This window comes from Psittacula echo (assembly GCF_963264785.1).
Source record: "Psittacula echo genome assembly, chromosome: 2".
Classification (NCBI taxonomy): Eukaryota; Metazoa; Chordata; class Aves; order Psittaciformes; family Psittacidae; genus Psittacula; species Psittacula echo.
In genome coordinates this window covers 156,345,371-156,365,503 of record NC_137737.1, presented here as the reverse complement: position 1 = coordinate 156,365,503, position 20,133 = coordinate 156,345,371, and the positions used below count along the sequence as shown (strand labels likewise).

Here is a 20,133-nt window from a genome sequence, read left to right as displayed (position 1 = left end):
CGACGGACGGAGCCCGGGCTCCCGCAGCCCCTCATCCCTCTGCGCGGCCCCCCACGGATGGGAGCGCTGCCGCCGCCCGGCCCCTCTCGGCCCCGCTGCGCCTCCTGAAGAAACTTGGGACGGCGGCGGCCTCCGCGTCCCCGCCGCGCCCCGCCCGGGCTGCGAGGGACCCTTCCCGAGTCGACGCGCCAACTTCGCGGGGGGACCCGCCGGCCGCAGGACTCCAGCTCGGGGCTGCCGGTCCTTCACCGGCGGGGCGCTGCCCAGCGCCTCCTCTCCGCGGCGGGGACCCCCTGCCCCTGGCCGCGGTGCTGGGGAGGAGCGGGGGTGCCCTGGATGGCCCTGCGCGCTGGGACGGCTTGGTTTGGGCAGGTCCTGCGCAGAGTTTCCCGGCTCCAGGGCACTTGGTCCCGGCGCTCCAGCAGCCTCCTGTGCCTCTCCTCCTCCCAGGAACCCGAGCAGGCGGGCGGAGAGCGGCCGCCGCCGCCGCACAAGCTGCCCCGGAGCAGCGGCAGCGGCGGGCGCCGGCAGCCCCGCCGGCAGCTGCCCCTCTGCTGCGGCTGCTGCGGCCTGTCGGATCCCCGGGCGGCCAGGGGGGGACATGGTCCCCTCACTCGCCCCTTGCTGGCGGCCATGAAGAGGCAGAACGTGCGGACCCTGTCCCTCATCATCTGCACGTTCACCTACCTGCTGGTCGGGGCTGCTGTCTTTGATGCCCTGGAGTCCGACAACGAGATGCGGGAGGAGGAGAAACTCAAAGCCGAGGAGATCCGGCTCAAAGGAAAGTACAACATCACCAGCGAGGACTACCGGCAGCTGGAGTTGGTGATCATGCAGTCCGAACCACATCGGGCCGGCGTACAGTGGAAATTCGCCGGCTCTTTCTACTTTGCCATCACGGTCATCACGACCATCGGTGAGTGTCTGCCCTCGGGGAGGTTCTCTGGGGCCAGGGTGAGGGCTGGGGTGAAAGCCCCCCTGGTTGGAAGAAGGGGAGGGGAGCAGTAGGGCCGTGGCATGGGAAGAGTTCTGTGCTTGGATGAGTTTTTTGGCTTCCCTCCTGTGTTATGTAATTCATTGCTCTTCATGGGCACTTGTTGGATTTGGCGGTGTCCCATACCTCTAACTCTTATTAGAGATGGAGCCTGTGTCCCCCCACAGGGTGGGAATAGAGAGGACTGAGGCAGGCCTGGCTGGGGGCATTGGTGCTGGCCAGTTGGCTACCATCAGACTGTGGCTTGGGTGTCACAGAGGAGGGGGGAAGAGGCAGGGTGACACTCCTGGTATTCACCTCAGGAAGAAGGAGGCCCTGTTGCCATGCTTCTCCTTGCACCTTTGCTTAAAGAGATGTGGGGAAAACTCAGGTAAACAGCATTTGGGTGAAGATGGAAATGATGAGGGTACGGGAGCTGGATCAGCTGGGAGAGCCCTGTGTGTAGTCACGCATAGCCCTGCTTTCACAAACTTAGTTTTGGTCTTGGGCAGGGCTATGAAGGGATTCCCACAGATGTGGTCCCATCGCTGGGCCTCTCCTGGGCATTCCCAAGGTGTTCCTGAAGTTTTTATTGCAGCTGGAGAGTCGGCTGTGCCAACAGGTCACAGTCTGCGTCTACTCTTTGTGGGCACATGGTCTGACAGGCAGAATTATGTCTGCTGTCACATCCATGCTGCCCAGCTTCCCAGACATGCCACTTCTCAGGACAGTCAGGGGACAGTCAGTGGACACAGCCACAGGCTGTCATTTTGTACTGCTCTGCTTCCCGCAGCTAAAGCAGATCATTTCACACAAAGTTTGCTTCCCTGCCATGAAAATAAATACCAGGATAACAAGAGGCTGTGGTGTGCATGCAGAGCTGTGCCACAACTCCAGCTCTGGCTTGGTTCCTTCCTCAGTGGTTTTGTATCCATCGAGGATGGAAGCAGTTGGTAACGTTCTCCCAGCGCTTCTCAGTGTTCACCCCCTTACATCTCGGGAGATCTGGAAAGACCTCTCCAGCTCAGTGGCTGTTAGATAGTGCATTGTACGGAGCAGGACATGAAACACCAGCTCTCTTATTAGTACAGGACTCAGTCATTTTACTGTTTTGGGTTTGTTACAAGAAATTTGAACATTGTCACCTGAAGACACTGATAGCTTTCAGCAGAACATGCTATGGAATACCCTTTGAGCAGGGTCTACATACATTTGTACTTGATTGTATTATACCTGGATGATAAAAAATTTTCTTTGAAAGACAATCCGACAGTATTTGCCTATTTACCCATATGAAAAGAAGAATTTTAAAGGGAAAATTTCCTCTTCTTTTCTGTTATTAGATTATTATATAAAGCACACATACTAATAGGCTGTAGAATTGGAGTAGAATGTAACTTTGGCTGCTGACTTAGATTACCTACTGTTCATTATGATGTCAGAACTCCCCTTTCTCCTTTGGTCACTGATTCTCTCTTCCTCCATCAGTCTCTTGTCATGTATTTGTGCTGAGTGTGTAGTGGCCGGTCATGCCCCTCTGGATTTACGAGGCTTCCATGCACACGCCTGTGTACTCACGGTGCCTGCTACTCCCACCCAAGAGGTGGCTTCAACACTTTCTATGTTCTTAAGCTCAGTTGGTGACAGGTAGAGAGGGTAGTTTGCTGTTTTGATCATATTTTACTTGGAAACAAGCCCAACTTGCTTGGGAAGCTGAAGCATTTTCTCCTGCAAAGAACTGGGATTTGTTTAGGAAGCTCGGAGCACCTCAGCGTGCAGAGCATGGCGTGTGTTTCTGTAGGCGGAGGCGCTTTGGGATGTTAGAATTGTTTAAATTTAAGATGTGTATAGCAACAGGGAACCACTGGGAGGAAGAGTGATAATAAAGAATGGTGCGGAAAGACAGACGTTCCTTAATGATTGTTCATTTGGGAAACTCTGCTCCGGGAGGATCCATCTTTTGGAAGTTTATTAATAGTTACTATCTGCATCTTCTATTCTGTGTATCATCTCCTCGGTACTAAAGTAGCTTTGTGATGGTGTCTCATTGACTGGTAGTCTGTAAAAGTGAGCATGGGAGGTTGTTCTTTAATTTCTTCTTTATCCTAAAATAATCTGGTTCACAGAGGAGAAGAAATTACTTCCTATATTTAAGTTCTCTGGAAAATAAGAGATTTCTTTGTGATTCATAGGGCAGTGATCTTAAATGTTCATGTTAATCTTTTGTGAGTCCGAATTTTAATTTGTGTGTATGCTTTCATACAGATTTCCCTCTCCCTCTGCATCCTTCCAGACTTGGAGGAGCACAGGCAGTTGTGTGTGCACTTGTGAGCGTGCTGTAGGCAACCAGTGCTCCTGCAAAAGTGCGTCTAACTAACCATTGCAGGCTGATTTTTAAAACAGAGTGAATGAAACCCTTCGTTGCCTAATATAGAGTGGTACATCTGTCTCCACAAAGCTTCTCCTCAGAGAAGTGTGATAAGAATCAGTGGACCACAAGGTCTAGCAATGCGCGTATGACAGGCAGCAGACTAATTTATGTCTAACTTAATTGTTCTTCTTAATACTGCCGTGCTAGCAACATGTCTGAAGCGATTACCCTTTCATTGGATCGATTCAAACCGCTGTGGCTTTCATTGCACCGAAGGCATTTGTGACTGGCAGTGGCCACCGGTACCTGTTCGAGTCCGGGTGTTCGCGGCTGGGGTGGCCCGTGGTGCTGAAGGGACAGCTCCCGCTGCCGGCTCGGGCCGTGCCTCCTCAGGCATGCCCCGCTGCCCGACGGGGCTTGTGAAAACTCATTACTGAAGACCTGTTTGGAAGGGAGGATGGCAAACTGAAAGCATCCCGTGAGAGGCGAAGTGCTGAGATTTGGTCGGCTCTCACATCTCCTCTAACACATGGCTCTCCGGCACAAAAAAGCTGGAGAGGGACTTTTTACAAGGGCGTAATAGTAGTAGTGATAGGACAAGGAGGAATGGCTTTAAACTGACAGAGGGGAGATGTAGATTAGATATTAAGAAGAAGTTCTTCGCTATGAGGATGGTGAGGCTCTGGCATAGGTTGGCCAGGGAAGTTGTGGCTGCCCCATCCCTGGCAGTGTTCAAGGCAAGCTTGGGCAGAGCTTGGAGCAACCTGGTTTAGTGGAAGGTGTCCCTGCCCATGGCAGGGGTTTGGAACTGGATGAGTTTTAAGGTCCCTTCCAACCCAAACCATTCTACTATTCTGTTTTTTATTAGAGGGTGGTAGGGCATTGCTGCTGTTTTGACAAGCTGCCTACTAAACAAAGAAGCAACGGCTGATGAACTACATGGTTTTATCACCTGGGACACAACATTTTTTATCTACTCCCCAGATGCAATGCCGTTATTTTAAGTGACCCAATAAAAGCTATTAACAATCACAGCTGCTACAGCATTCAACATTTCTGATCTTAAAATCCATTAGCAGAAGAAAAATAGCCAGTTTCTGCACAGTTTTGGTCATGTTTGAATTCCGTGAAAGTTTGTAGGTGATCAAAATGAGCTAATAAGATGTACTTAGCTCTCACCAGTTGCTGAGTTTATTTTGGGATTGTTCTCCCTTCAGAGTTATGTAGTATAATTTCCTGTCCCTTTCCAGTTACACAATCATTTCCAGTTACACATCCAATACGATGACAGAGAGTAGTTTAATCAAGTTCTCCATCCAGCTGCTTATCTTTTATGAGATATGCTGTAGAATATGCTACAGAATTCATCAAGAGGCTGGACACGATGAGTGAAAACACCGACTTTTGAAAATAAAAGGTAATTCCTTGTATTCCTATTAAGTTTTAATGCCCTTTCCCACAGGTTTGTAAGAGTGAGTAAACTGCTTTGATGTAAGCAGGTGTCAACACTGTCAAAATGTGTTATTGGTATGGATATCGCTCATCATTTAGGCCTTAAAGGGTGATAGTCATACTTGATTTAACACTACCAAGCTCTAGTAAACACTGAATATTTCTGGAGGCTTGTGCAGAATGTAAAGAACTGAAAGCTGTTTATGTCACCCTAAAATGAACTGAAACAACAAACAGATTGAGGATTTTTATTTATTTATTTATTTCCTGAGAAGTGACTATAAGGGGAGCATAATTAAAGACTGTGTGTGCTGTGAATTCCTAGTCCCTTTTTCTAGAGTTTAGGCCTTTGTTTTCAGTTTCAAACCCACTACAAGCAGTGATTCAACTACCCTGGTGAACATAGACTAAATATTTTATCAGAATACAGTGCAATACTTGTAATGGTGAATGGAATATCCACCTATTAACAGCTGTTTGGCTACTGAATAGCTAAACACTCAGGATCTGTCTACATCCAGATGAGGAGATTACATACTTCTGGCAGACGGTGGCCTGACAGGGAGTTTGAACTTGCATTAATGAACTAGACAAGCACTTGCTCAAATCCATTTCAGGATTAAGTCCTCTATCCTTTCTTTAGCCTTCTGTAAAATGGGTGTAAATATACCAAGCTGGTAGTGTTGCAATGTCTCTAATTTTGTGTCGAAAAAGTGTTTTCACGTATGAATTATGTTGTCAGGCTTGCTCCTCCTTGGAGACCAGGCTCTGTTGTTTTTGAGTCTGCTCTTGGTTTTTGACGGATGCTTATGTTTAAAGGCAGTCAGTTGAAAAGCTTTGAATAGGGAATCATGGCAGATGGACAATTGGCAATGGAAAGAAAAAAAAGGAAGGCAACAAGACATGAAAAGGGAAAGATAAGAAAGAAGATACTAATACTTTGGTTAGTTTACTACTGCATTCATGACTTGCCACGACCATGAAGGTCATATCTCGTATAAAAAACTCCAAACAAGTACAGAGTAGATTAAAGCCACTCTTCTTAATAAATTCAGGTGAACGCAGAGAGCAAGATCTTCTGGTGATGCCAATGCTTGTAGATGCGCTGGAGTCACAAATCTATTCATTCACACCATCTGAAGCTTCACTGGGGAATATTGGATGATCAGGGCTTGAGTGTCTGTTGGTGGTATCTCCCAAGCAAGGAGGCAGTGAGCTTCCGTGATCTGCATCAAGATGAACTGTGCATACGATTTTGCTCACCTGCATAACTGAAATGTTCAGCAAGATCTTTTCACACTATATTCTTTGTCTCATGGAGATTAAAATAATAAATACTCAAAAGAGTGTTCTGCTAACACAGAAGGGACTAACACAGAAGGGACTTTGTGGCTACTTTTGTCACACCTCTGTAGAAACAGTTCTGGAGTTCTTGAAAACTGGTTTTGCAGTGATACCTCACATTCCTGCCAGAGGCATATTAGCAAGAGCTTTGTAAAAACCACTGATAAGCAAGGCAAAAATACAGCTCAGACTGATGCTTAACTGCAACTTCCCACTGCATGGCTTACTGGCACTGCAAATGCAATATCCAGTAAGGGTCTGAAGGCAGTTTTGGGGAAGCATCGAGAAACCTCTAGCCACTCATCTGGGTGATGGTGTCAGCAGCTTTCTGTAGTTTAACCAGGCTTGAGAAATAGGTGTCTTGTAGTTTTTTAGGACTTGTTGCTTTTTCATTTCTTCCTAACTAATTCATAACTTTAACTGAAGCAAGTGAGATTTAGATTAGGCTAAAGAGGAAACTCTTTCCAGCTGTCAGGATGGTTGTGTGCTGGGAGAGATTGCCTGAGGAGGTTGTGGAATCTCCATCATTGGAGCATTTTAAAAGGAGCTTAGACAAAAATCTGTCTGGAATGGTTGAGTTAGCGCTGCTTTATTTGCCTTTGGGGAGGAAGATGGACTGGCTGACCTCTTGAAGTCTTTATCAGCCGTATGTTCTGTGATTTTCTGAATCTTTCTTTTTCCACTTCTTGAGCTATAATAGTTCCTGGGCTTATTTTCTTGAGAAAGCAAGCCAAAGATCTTTGAAATTCCATTTTCTTCATGATATGGTCTTTGCTTATTGATTATTCTTTTATGCAGTAGAACCATTTATGTACCTTTGCAAGTGTCAGCATGGAAGTATCTGTGTTTACCCACTGTCAAGGCTACAAGTTAGAGGTGTCGGTGTGTCTCCTGGGAAAGAAGTGAACTGAAGAAGAAAATGATCCTGCCGATATAAGGATGGCAAGCAGAAACTTACAGAGCAGAATTGGGAGGGAGAGGAGGATTTCTAGACTAAGAATAAGGGAAGAATTTAGCTATTAGCTAGGGGCTTATGCGTACTTCAACTAAGAAGAATAAACCCACCTTGGCTTTCTCTGGGAACAGCATCAGAACGATGAGGCTTGATCTAAAGAAAAACTGATTAATGCAGAGCTTGCCTTTTGGACAGCATGTGTTTTGGCACAGAGGCTGCTGGTCTGGCACAAAGGAAAGACCAGAATGCTGTTGTCTTCCCTTGAAGGCAATTTGAGCTAAGGTGCTTAGTTCCTTCAATGCTGGAGTATATTCCTTCATAAATGCTGAAAGCTGTGCTCATGGCTTCGAGCTGGAGTTACACAGCACTTTGTATTCAGAATACTGTACTGACATTAGGTGATTCATCTTCACAACACCTCTGTGTAAAAATTACCCTCAATTTAGAGACAAGAAGATAAAATGACTTTCTGAAGATTCAAGTTGGGAACTATTTCTAATTGCCAAACAGCTGACTTCTCTCTCTTTCAGGCCACATGGCATTAGTTTACAGCCAGATTAAACAGTGAAGATGAACCAAAGGCAGAGGTCCATAATGAATACAAGGTGATGTTATCAAACTCCTGCAGTTTAGGTCTTCTGACATACAATAGTATTCAGAATCAGGAGCTTTATTACATGAAGGAGCATATACATTGCTGGGTTACTACTCTGTTACTACTATGTGTCAAAGGCCCTTTAGATTTTTAGGTACCCAGTTTCTATAGATTTTGCTGAAGATCCTTCACTGAATCTGGATGAAGGCCACATGGAATATCCCTTTCCCCTGTAAGAGATGCTAGCAAGGACACTTGCTGGTGATGCAGAACTAATCAGTAAGAGTCCTTGCTGCTTCTGAGTTGAACTAAGAGGTTACTATGGACTTGCTTCAGCTACTTGCTGTGTGTAACAGGCCTATTCACCTCTTTTTGGCTTGTGGATATTTCTGAGTGAAGCTACGGACTACCAAAATTTAATGCACGCAGATTGCTGTGATGCAAATTAATTTGAATTTATTTCCTTCTCTGGATTATAGTCCATGGAAGCTACTGACTTTAAAATGTATAGATAAGAATCCTTCCCCTGGGTTACTTGTTCCCTACCATGTGTCTCTGACTTGATGAGTGACATTTATATTGTTGGTGTTGTAGTGTGGCAGTTTCTTTGATTAAAGTGAGAGGGTCTATGGATGAGGAAAAAATCCCCCAGAAATTAAGGCCAGATCTAAAGCCTGTTGTAAATAATGAAGAGGGTATTTTGAATCGCAGCGGTTTTGGATCAGGTCATTATTTGACATGTATTCTACAATGCAAGTTGCTGTATTTTGCAGCAAACCAACTCCTGGAAAATACCTGTAAGAGCAGTTTTCAGATTTATTTTCTTTTGAATAATGAAGCAAACAGAATTTGTAGAGTTACAGTATGTGCTGACTTGGGCATTTATATGGATTTTCATTGTTTTTAATTGAAAGTGAGAGGCTAAACTACTTGCCTTCTGCGTACCTTAAACTTTGAGAAAAGAGTAATTCTGAGGAAGGATGCTGATGCTTTTTATTCCATTTATTTGTTTTAGTGGTGGTTGTTGGTTTGTTTTATTTTCTTTTGCTTTCTTTCATTGCTGCCAGACAGTTAACAACCTCTTCTGATCCACTGAGATGCCTTTTATATTTTTAGCGTGTAATGCACTCTTACTTCTTTTCGAATTTGGGGGAAGAATCTCCTAAATTTCTTAGCAGTTTTTTTCTCTATCTGGCCAATTGCCACAAGAGGCTTCTGTAGTCATTAGCTGGCTAAAAGGTTCAGTGTCCTTTTTAACTGCTTTCATTACAGAGATGATTAGGGCATGTCAGTGAAAGACATATCTCTATTAAGGACTCATGTATTTGTTACTTCTTAGGATGTCCTTTCAATTCCCTGCGCCAGCAAGAAAGAGCTTCAGAGCAAAGCAGACAAGTAGTGGGGTTAAAAGATCGGATTGTCTCCTTGCTCTCCTGTCACAGAAGAGGATCACTTCCTTTGCTAGCTGCATGAGCTTTTCCAGACAGGAACATTTCGCAGAGAGCTTTAGGGCACAGATTGATGAATGAAACCCGCAGCAGCTCTCTCTAATTGTAGAGTGCAGGAGATTAGCTGCGAGGAAATGCTTGTAGACTCCCAATTTAGGGATATTCTCGACATATTGAAGGGAAGGTAGAAATAAAAGAGATCTACTCCCAAGGCAGTTGGCACTGTCAGCAATTTCCGATTCATGCTACCATTAAGTCATTACTGAGATGTTTTGGGTGCAGATGGAATATTTTACTTCTTCCACCCTCTTTTCTTTTGATGTCCTCTAGAGAGGATGTCCTCCTCCTATGTTTAAACCATCACAGGCCATTGCTATGGGAACCGTATCAGAAATTAACTGTTGCACCAGACTTGTGCCCACCTGGAGTTTTGGAATGTCACTTTGCAGCATTTCACATCCATCTGGAACTTTTCAGGACCAAACACAGTAAGAAAAGGTGTCAAATACTCTTGTTTAAAAGGTATAGGCCTCTATTACTTGAACTAATGGACAGTTGCAATTAACTGTTAATAGTTTACACAGTTTGTTGAAACAGGTCTGACTTCACTCAGTGAAAACAGTGCTATTGGCAGTAATGACTTCTAAATACCTGCAGTCTGGTGCTTAGGTTAACTTTGCTCTGGGAACTAGGGAACCTGCAATATAAAAAATGCAGCAGGAAGGATGTGGAGCCCTGACCGTAAAGCTCTGCATGCAGGCTGTGTCTCATAAGATACTGCATCTGAAATGTCTTAAAAGTCTTACGAGACAAAGACGACTGAAGTTGCTATCACAACCTTGCATCAGAGAAACACCTCGTACTTGCAGAGGTGACTTGAAGTCTCAGGGCTATCCCACAATTTTTTCTGGCCTTTGGGAACTTCTTGGGCTTCCAGAGGTAGGCCAGAAGTTTTAGAAGAGTTCCTTACAGGATAAAGCATATAGTATTTTCTGCTAAGGACTAGAAACAGCAAAAGGATGTCCTTTCAGTATTACTGAGAATCGTGCGTATGTACTAGTCTGTCAAAAAACCTGGATTGCCCTAGGCTGCCAAAGAAGGAAAAGAAAAGCATATTTTGGGATGTGGAAGTCTGGGGACTGATATTTGGGGAGTGAGAGTCTCTCCCAACATCTGAAGGGATCTACTCACCATTACTCTGACACATCCTCCTTAATAGTCCCTGATCGACTAGTTTTCTCCTGGATACCAAATATGAGTTATTGTTGCAGTCTTTTTTTCCAGTATTACTTAAGTGTGTTAGAAATGAGATAAAGCTCATTTTAGGCAACTGATAGTTAAACCAGAGACGCTGTGTCTGTACCATCAGAAGCACCTTTAAATCCCAGTGATTTGACCTGAATTCTTCAGTTGACATTTCAACTGATAAATTAAGAATTTAGTGATCATCTCGAACTCTCTCCTTCAGTTTTTCTCCCGCTTTCCTGTTCCATGTGGGGATGAACATCCCAAGAAGAGGAAGGAGATGGAAGCTGTTCAGTCTATACTAATGCTCTATTATCTTTTGCATTCTTTTCTGGTATTTTTTGTCTGACAAACAAATAATTGATCATCCACTCTTTTGGCAGCAAAGGCTTTAGCTCATGATTTGCTCTTAAAACACATCCTGCTTTGTAGTAAAAGGCCTGCTATTTAAAGGGCACTTTTCAAAACAATTAGGGCTCTAGTAGCAATGTGTTTGCCTTAATGAGTGCACTCTGCCAGTCAGAGGAAACAGCAGAAGCTGATACCTACTGGTGTAGGCCAACAGAGGCAAATTAGCAGTGTTACAAGTCAGTTAGTGAATGTACTGCATATCCAAGAAGTTTCTTTTAATGCCTGAGAAGCACTAGGTGCGATTCAGAATGGCTTCATTTTTGTTTTCTTCCCTAATATCCACTCCTAATTATATTTTCATTTAGAAGCCTTCATATCACTCCAGTGCTTGTGATAGTTTAATGTGTATGGGTTGAATTCAGCTCTGGTTTGACTTGTTGTATGGGCACCAGAGATCATTTTTCCTAGAGCTTCAGTCTTACTTCATTGGTGTTGTGTGATGTTCGAAGTCTGTGTCCCTACAGTGCAGGCAGCTCAGCTACTGGCATTTTGGTAGGACATAGATTTCTTTTTAAGTATTTCAGGAGGTTTTTCTTTTCTCAGGATGGGCCACGGTAAAGGCTCATGATACTGAAGGGGTAGATGCATGGGATGTAAGCTTGGCTGTGAGTCTCTAGCGACAGGTATCCCTATAGAAGTTGCTGGCTCTTGAGCATATATGCTTTGATTTGGATGACTAGCTGAAACCTGACTTCAGGTTGGGTGATGAGCGCTCTGAAAAGAATCCAGCCTGCGGAACTTCTCAAATCTGATCAAAAACATGGTCTGCTCCTGAGGAACTTGGGTGAGGTGCTGTTAAACATCAGCAAGGAAGCATTAAGAGTGGCCACAGAGAAAAAAGATCTTTCTAGCAATGATAACAGTAAAACTGTGAAATACATTCGATGGGGAGGGGGTGGGCTCTTCTTTGCTAGGTCTTGAAAAACAGGATAGACAAACATCTGCCAAGGATGGCCCGTGTATAATGCCCTGCCTCGTGGCAAGGTATGGACTAGCCTCCTCCTGCCTTACTTTTAATGGTTCTGTACACACACACACAGAGGCCATTTGAAGTTTGTCTTGGATCTTGCTTGGTATCTAAGTAAGTTTATTTTGTCCTTTTTTTGCTGAAGGTTCCTGCTTCCCTGAGGGATTATCTGTGCATCCTACAATTTTGTCTCCAGCTGAATATCTGGATAAGAATCAAACCCCTTCTCTGAGCAGCAACTGTTCACTGTCAGCAGTGTCACCAGTTTTTTATGGCTGCTGTTTGAACAGCTCTACCAGTGGCTGTTGCAGGGAAAAATAAACATGCTGCCTATCTTTAAAAAAGGGACAGGAGAGAACATGGGGAGTTAATGCTCAGTCAACCTAAATTTGATACTCAGAAAGATATTTGACCAAGCTGTTAAACAATCAGCATGAAAGTTCCTTGGGGATAACAAGGGACAAGCTGGAACAAACACGAATTTTTTCTTGACTAACTCACGTTGCACTTCTTTGGATTGTTTTTTTCAGTAGATAACTGATAGTGGGGGAGCAAGAGATCATATCATTTATTACATGTGTGGCATTGTAATAGCATTGAGTTGCAGTAGAAAAATACAGCCTGGATTGAATTGCCACATGAGGATGCAAGGTCTGAATGCACACACGCTGTGGATTAGAGGTTGCACTGTGGCTGGGCTTATCGCGTGTATGAAAAACACACATACTGTGCAGGTGGTTGTAAATGGGGCAGAAAATGCAGACTCAGTTGCCCCCTGCTAAATCAGCCAAGCCACTGGATAATTTCACATAATAGGAGAAAAAACAATATTTATGATTAGTTCCCTGTCAAATTGGATGGACATAACACATACAAACCTACAAGGGTCTGTCTTGTGGTTGGTACTGTTGAATTTTCCCATTAATGGCTTGTCTGATAGAACAGAGAATGCACATATTAATTGTGAGAGGGGTGGCTAGTGCTTCAGAGGGCAGGAGCAGAATGCAAAGTGATTCTGATAAATTGGAGAAATGGTCTTAAATCAGTGTGATGAAATTCAATAAAGACAAGTGCAAAGTATTACACTGCAGAAGGAAACATCAAATGCACACACAGAGAAATGATACGAACTGACTCAATGCAAGTACTGCAACATCATGCTGGTAAAGTGGATTATAGTCTAAATATGAGTCCATGGTGTGAGATGTTCAAAGCAGGCAAATGTTGGATGTAAGCCACAGAAGGTAGCTGTTCTGGTTTGTTGGTATTGGTAAAGCTTCAGCTTGAAACCCGTCCAGTTTTGGGCACACACTGTTTTGAGAAAGGAAGAGAAAAATCAAAATGCTAAGAGACCTGCAGTCAGTGTGAAGTGGATAGATATGTTTAGTCTTGAAAAGAAATATTTGAAGGGAGGCCTAATAACAGTCTTTGAGTATGTGAAATGCTGTTGTAAAGAGAACAGTGATCAGTATTTTCTACTTATATATAAAAGGTTTACTTGTCAGCATGGCAGATGTAGGTTCATTGTCAGCAGTGAAAACAGCAGGAACATGATCTCTAAAGAACCTTCAAAGGGCCAGTAGTAGGATATTTATGTTAATGGGTTAGCCAGTTGTCCAACACACATGGGCTTGGTATATCCTTCATCCTGCCTCAGACCTGAGTGGACAAGGTTACCTGTTGAGGTCCCTCCAAGCCGTGTGTTCCTAGGGGTGGGTGTCTGATAGCTGCTATACAGGAGCTGACCGATGAGTTGAGTAACTTCCGAGTGATGGACTGAAGATCTAAGCATCCTGAAACAGGTCAAATAGATCATTGTGGCTTATCTCAGCCCTCAGCTTCTGGTAGCATACACTCTATGGGTGCTTCTGAGTACCATGCTAAGTGCACAGCAACATTTGCTATCTGGCAGTGGACTTCATCGTGGCCAAGGCTCAATTTGCCTTTAAGAGACCATTTCTAGAATGGGCATCAATATGCATCTTGCAACCGCTGATCATCCTGCTTTTTGGGTTACGAATTCTGTCATGCTGAAACAAAGAGGTTTCTCCTCTTTCCCTAAATCCCACGCATACAAACCAGCAATTTCCATAACACAGACAATCATCCAATCTGTTGTCTTGGCAGACACCAAAGCCTTTCTACTTTGGAGAAAGGAAATCTATCCCATAATACACCTGTGCAATATATGGCAATGGTGGCTTTGTTGCTAACCCCTGCAGCAATTAGTTTATGTCCTCAAGCATGGGATTTGATTATCCTTGTCATTATTTTAGCAACAAATGTTATTAGCAGCCATAAAATTGTCCATTAAAGTGAGAGGAATTACTTGCCTGCACCAAGGGGAGAACAGATAATTTACTACACAGATTTTAAGCCCAAATGCACTTTTTTCCAGAAGAGCCCTCTAAGCCTTTGTACAACTTCCATTTTTCTACTTTGAAACCTGCTTCCTCCATGGGCTTCAAGTCTGGGTCTTTAACCATAACAGTGAGGTAGCTACATGTGGTTTTTGGAAGAAACCTCAGAGACCATGACCATATATTTCTTCATGTTCCATTGCTTGCATGAATTCATCCCTGATTCTGCAAGTGCAGATGCCCAAACTTTGGTTGGGTTCCATAATTTCTTGACTTTAGTGCTGGTGCTGGCTTCATTTACAAACAGTCCTGGATGCCTGGGGCTGACTTGGCACGCACGGACTGACTGAACATCACTGGTTGAGTGTGGGTTGTTGATCTGGCAGGGTCATTTTTATAGGTTTTGCTTGATACTGCAATATTAGGTTTTTATGAGAGAAAGAGATAATATGTCACAGGGGCCAAGAAAAGATGCTGTGTCTGAGTGGGTGAGATCCAGGGTAGTGTCTGAAAAATTTCTTTGTCTTCACTGGGAGTAGCTGATTCATTCCCTTCCCACCACCCTGTTAATTCCTGTTCGTATATCAGTTCACCTTAAAGCTGCCTTTTTATTCCCATGGGGTATTGTGTTCCCACCCCCTTCCATCAACAGGGAGTGGGAGAAACCACCTACAGCTTTCTCAACAGACAATAGTGGTGGATCCTGACAGACTGAAACAGATTCTGTTCACAGTTGCTCTCTGTAAGTCCTGTGGAACTTGGTTGTTTCGGTGTATTCACTGGCTTTAAACTGAGATGAATGCATGCAGAATCTGGTCTGGAGAGCCTGTATTTTGAATGAAGCATCCCCTCCTACTCACCCAACAAATTCACACACGCACTGTGTAGCATCAGTATTAGCTCCTGTAGCAAACAGAAAATGTGCCAGTAGCCCGAGAGGAACAAAAAATGTTCTCAAACAGGGCTTAACAAAGTAAATAAACATCATATAACCAACAAATCAATACAGTTCCATATTAGCCATTACAGATATCTCTGGCTTTTTCTCCATCATACTGTGCACATTTCAGTTCTGTGGAAAATGTATAACCCAGAAGACCTCATTTCAGAACGTGGGGATGGTTTATTAAATGCAGGGTCTGGGATAGAACGGCTGACAGAAATTCCTATTAAATAACAGAAGTAGTTTTCTCCTTCCACCCCCCAAAAGATCATTAACTGAACCAAACAACTATATATCCAAAATGGATATATATTCGTAGATGTTGCAATATTATTCGAAACAACTCCTCAAAAGCTCTTTTTTCCTGAGTCATCTCCTCTGATTTAAAAAATCACTTCACAGGAACAAATATTAGAATCAGGACATCAAGAGCTTTCACCTTTCTGCTTTATAAGAGCTTTATATTCCTCAGTTGCTCTTCTGCTTGGAGGGAATCCTAAACGGACAAATGTCCTTATGCTTTCCAGTCTGTGCCTCCCTCATGGCCTTCTTGCTTTACTCTTCGTGTCTTCCAACACAATCAGTAATATTCAATCTATTCTTGTGAGCTTCTCTATTGAATTTGTTCAAGCTGAGCTGCTCTTGGCTGTTGAAGGAGTTCCGTCTTCACCTCTTCCTTTGAGAACTTGGTGTCTCTGTTGATCCAGGAAGCAAAAGTCAGGACTGCAGACTAAGCAATGGTTGGTGATCTTCTCAACCAGAAGACTGTGTCATCTCTGTCTCAGTCGAAGTTGTGTTAGATTTAAAGGGAGAAAATACTTCTGTGACCCAAAGACGTTCTTTGGTTGCTTGCCTAATACACATAATATTGTGTCTTTTGAATGGTGACTTTTGCTTCCACTCACAGTGCAATGCTCTTTGCCAAGGGGAGGCTGGCAAGTTTTCCTGTGTAACACATTGGAGAAGAGGAAGAAGCTTGAGACATCTGTTGGGACAAAATGGACCATTGCTTGGAATCCCTCATTTGGGTGGTTTCGTCAAACAGAAGTGGCTGGTTTTGGTGGTCTTCAGTCTTCTAGTGTTATAGTTCTGTGAATCAGAAGGGGTGTGCATGCTCACTGAGTACTGGAGAGCCACAGGACCTGTGCTTCACTGTGCTTGCATTTCTGTTAGAAAGATCCTATTACCCAAAATGCAGATTGATAGATAATTTATTTTCTTTTGTGTGTAACCTTGTAGTGTCACATGAGCCAACCCTTTTACAAGTGTCCAAGGCCCTCTGGGAGGTCCACAGACTTTCATCCTGAAGGGAAGGCAGAAGGCTTTTGTCTCTTCTCTGGCTTCTCCTTCCCCTCCCAACTGCAGTGCTTGATGTCGGTCTTGCTGCTCCAAGTGCCTGCAGCGTGTGTGAGACCTGGGGGCCTGGGTTTCCTGTCTCTTTAATGGCATTCTGTGGGCTTATGTTCAGAGAGAGACAGAAAGATCAAAGGCTGTGCAAGTGCACTGCGCTTGATTTTCCTTACACCAATATGAATCGATTGACTTCACTGGGTTATGAGGGATTTACAGCTAGGGGAGAACAGATTTTGACCTAATGGCTCCAATAGAGGCTTTTCTTGGATGAGCAATGTAATTAGAGCACTGGAACAGACAGATTTCGTGACTCATCTGTGGGTCTGCAGTCTTTCTTTGCTTCTAGTAGGGTGTTCACTAATGTCACCACACTTTCATTTCACCCGTGGGCTGATCTAATGAAGGACCAAACTTTGCTTTAACGGAGATCTCTATTCAGCTGCGAAGCATCCTCCAATCTTCATGTCACCATACAAACTTTATTTACTGCAGAGAACCCTAGGAAGGGACCAGCAAGCTCATGGCCGGATGCTGCAGTAGTGGAAAATTCCCACTTTCTTCCTTTGCTGGAGTAAAGCAGGGGATTAAAAGAAATAGAAGAAGTGAGGTGAGGGCCAGGGAGAATTCATGATGGGATCCACTTATTAATCCTAAATATGGGTCTTAGCAAGGGTCAAAATGGTGGGGCACATGTGCCAGCACCAGCCTCCTCTATATATCCAGCTGGAAAGCAATATATGCATTTTGAAATCAGTAAAGCTCCTTTCTTAGAGTTGGTTGCAGATCTGGGGAAGAAATAGTTTTGTTAAAAGATACCAATTCATTGAGATTGCAAGGCATTAATTTGGGAAACTTTGTTGAGAACATTCCCTAAGTTTGGGGAAGAGGAGGCGATAATGGTCAGTATAAGAGGGATGAAGCATGTGTTTGGAACAAGGGGAGGTGAGCATAGTCACAGGGCTGGGGCTTGTCTCCTCCAGCTCTTTGGAGGCTATGCTGTGCACCAGGGCTTCATGGAGAGGTGGCAGCACTCAGGAGGAGGTGCAACTTTTGCTGCCAGTTCTCCTTCAGTCCTAGTGCAACAGGAATAGGAATTATGGCCAGCTGTTGCAGTTTGGCTGGTGGCCACAACCATGACAACAACAGTAGCAGGGTTGTGTCAGGGCTGAGTATATAGAAGCCCCTACCCTGCTGCTCACATAGTCCCACCTCTTTCTGACCCATCTCTTTCAGCTGAGCTTGAGCTGTGAGACCCCTTCAACACCAGGGCTGTTGCAGTGGCAGGCAGCAATGGCCTTGCTTTGGTCCATCACAGTAACAGGGAGACAGTAGACCCAGGAAGGGATAGGGAGGTAGTGTTCCAGTGACCTAGAGTTTAGCATGGGATGGGAGAGGTAAGGCAGAGCCACAATGTCTGACATCACTGAGGGTTCCTCTAAAAAGATTGTGGTTATTGATATAGGGAACCAAATAGAGGTGCCTACCTTACATGCGACCCTATCTTGTGTGCCTGTGTGCTGTCCTCTGAAGCCTTCAAGATGCCAGTGAGCATCTGTTCCAGAACCACAACTTACTGCACCTCTACCTCTGCAAGATTCCTAAGTGGGTTGCTGCTGGTGCGGTACTCAGCACAGATTGTAAGACCCACCTGGAAAGAAGGTGAATTGCTATGTGTGCTTCACCACTTGGCAGTGACAATAGCACAGCTATAGCTGCAATTGGATTTGATGTTGGTTTTCTTCTGATTTGCCACTCACTGAAACTTAGAGCCAGTCATGTTGATTGATCCTGTCCTTGGATGGAAGCCCTGCTGCACCGGGCTCTGCACCAGCATGAAACTCAGGGTAATATCAAAAAGTGCCTAGAAGACGATGGAACTGAAGTTCCACTCTCAAAAGTAGCTTTTGCACTTAGGAGGCTACTTTCCAAGCCAAGTAAAGCTTGTACCTGCCAAATACAGGTTTAGAAAACAGGTTGGTTGGGGTGTGAAGTTATTGAAGAACATGGGAAAAATCTGCCTTTCAGGACAGCGTGAAAAAAACAGGTAGCTCTGAGTTTTGTGGTAATCCACTTTTCAGCTACCTGTCACATAAATTGCACTTGCAAGGTTTTCTTTTCATTTTACTCCTGAGGATGTAAGTCACTATGTGAAGCATTAATGAAAGCTGCATAGGTGCTGGTCTGCTTGTAGAAGTTAAACCTGCTCTTTGTGCATGCTGACTCATGAGGTATCAACTCCTGGTGATACTCACAGGAGCTTTATGAATACAAAACACAGGAGTAAGTCACTGCCTTGGAGAAATTCCTGTTGATGTAAACAAGACACAAACGAATGCAACAAGTAATAGCACAGAAGAAGGAAAAACAATGAAAATAATAGCAATTATGTCTAATTGCTTTCAATTGCCACCATCACTGACTAGCTAGATGAAAGTTTTGTGGGTTAGTTCAGGGACATCTTTTGTGTCCAAGACATTGTGAGGAACAATGCCTGGAGATACTTTCTGAAGAAGCCAAAAAATGCTAGTCACCGCTGGCACAAATGGCGTTGCAGATGGGGAAGTGGGAGATGAGGAACGAGAGCTGGGAAAGATGGAGTGGGGCTGTGTGGTCATGAAAAACTTGGAAGATGTGGGAAAAAGAGAAGTCAATAGAGAGGGAAAGGTGAAGTTCTTAAGGTAACACGCTTCTCGAATGGAAATGTTGATCTTGGTGTCCTTTGATGTTTTTTCTCAAGGTGCCTGAGGATATCCCACCTGAATGGGATATCCTGCAGGTACAGAACATCACAGCTTATGCAGGTGTTGTTTAGAACAGTTACGACCTGATTGCCTTACCATGGGATACCAGTGGTAATGGGACTTGGCTGAGAGCTATCTTTGTGCCTTGCATGGTTGTGGGGATCTGGATGTGGGATGCACTGTCCTTTCTGAAAGCATCTGAAGCTGCATATTTTCTTTTTCAAGCCTCCAGAGATAAGCACTACCATATATTCCCAGGCTATGTGAACTGCACAGCTGTCTGTAATATTGTCTAATACAACATCAGAGGTTGACACAGCTCAGAAAGCTGCAACATAGGCAGGGTTGAAGCATCCCAGCACAGTATTGCCTGAACCTACAGCTTTTATGTGCTTTCTGCACTAGGTTTAGCATCCTAGCACCAGTCTGTCTAGTAGCATGGCTCTTTTAATGGTCACCAAGACTTTTCAGCAAACTTTGGGGTTAAAACTCTGGTGAGAGAGTTGTAATCTTCCCACTGTTCTGGCATGTGGAGGTATTTGACTGTAGAAAGAGTTTTACCTCAGCAGGATTAGACAATGTCCAAATAGAAATACCTATGGCATTAAAGCCAGGTCGTTGATCAATAACCTGCAATCCTAATTGTCCAAGCCCAGGTACTTCTTAATGACTTCAGCTGAATTTGTGGATGCCTTCCAGCTTTGGATGTCTTGAAAGAAGACTTCTAAGGAGGGAAGCCGCTATCGCAAATGTGTGGCAGATACACTGATGCTTCTGTTTTCAGCCTGGGGCAGGGCCATGTAAGCTCCTTCCTGGAGCCGTTTGCTAGGTTAAACCAGGCTCAGGGAGTACTAAATATTGTCATTACTACTTGTGTGACTGAAGAGAGCAAAATCACCTCAGGGAAGAAGGAACCGGCCAAATCCACTCTCCTGGCCTCATCGCCCTGAAGAAGAATTTGGATTGTGAGCAGCC

At 44.3% G+C, this 20,133-nt stretch overlaps 1 protein-coding gene across 1 annotated transcript in view; it reads left to right on the top strand.

Annotated features, from left to right (window-relative positions):
- Positions 1–336: 336 nt before the first annotated feature.
- The window catches only part of KCNK9 (potassium two pore domain channel subfamily K member 9), a gene marked incomplete at both ends in the record, with an annotated part of 80,124 nt that continues 60,327 nt past the window's right edge, over positions 337–20,133 (top strand). Inside the window, one exon of the mRNA XM_080611796.1 lies at positions 337–916. Coding sequence (XP_080467922.1) covers positions 337–916 — 580 coding nt within the window. The remainder of the gene's footprint in view (positions 917–20,133) is intronic.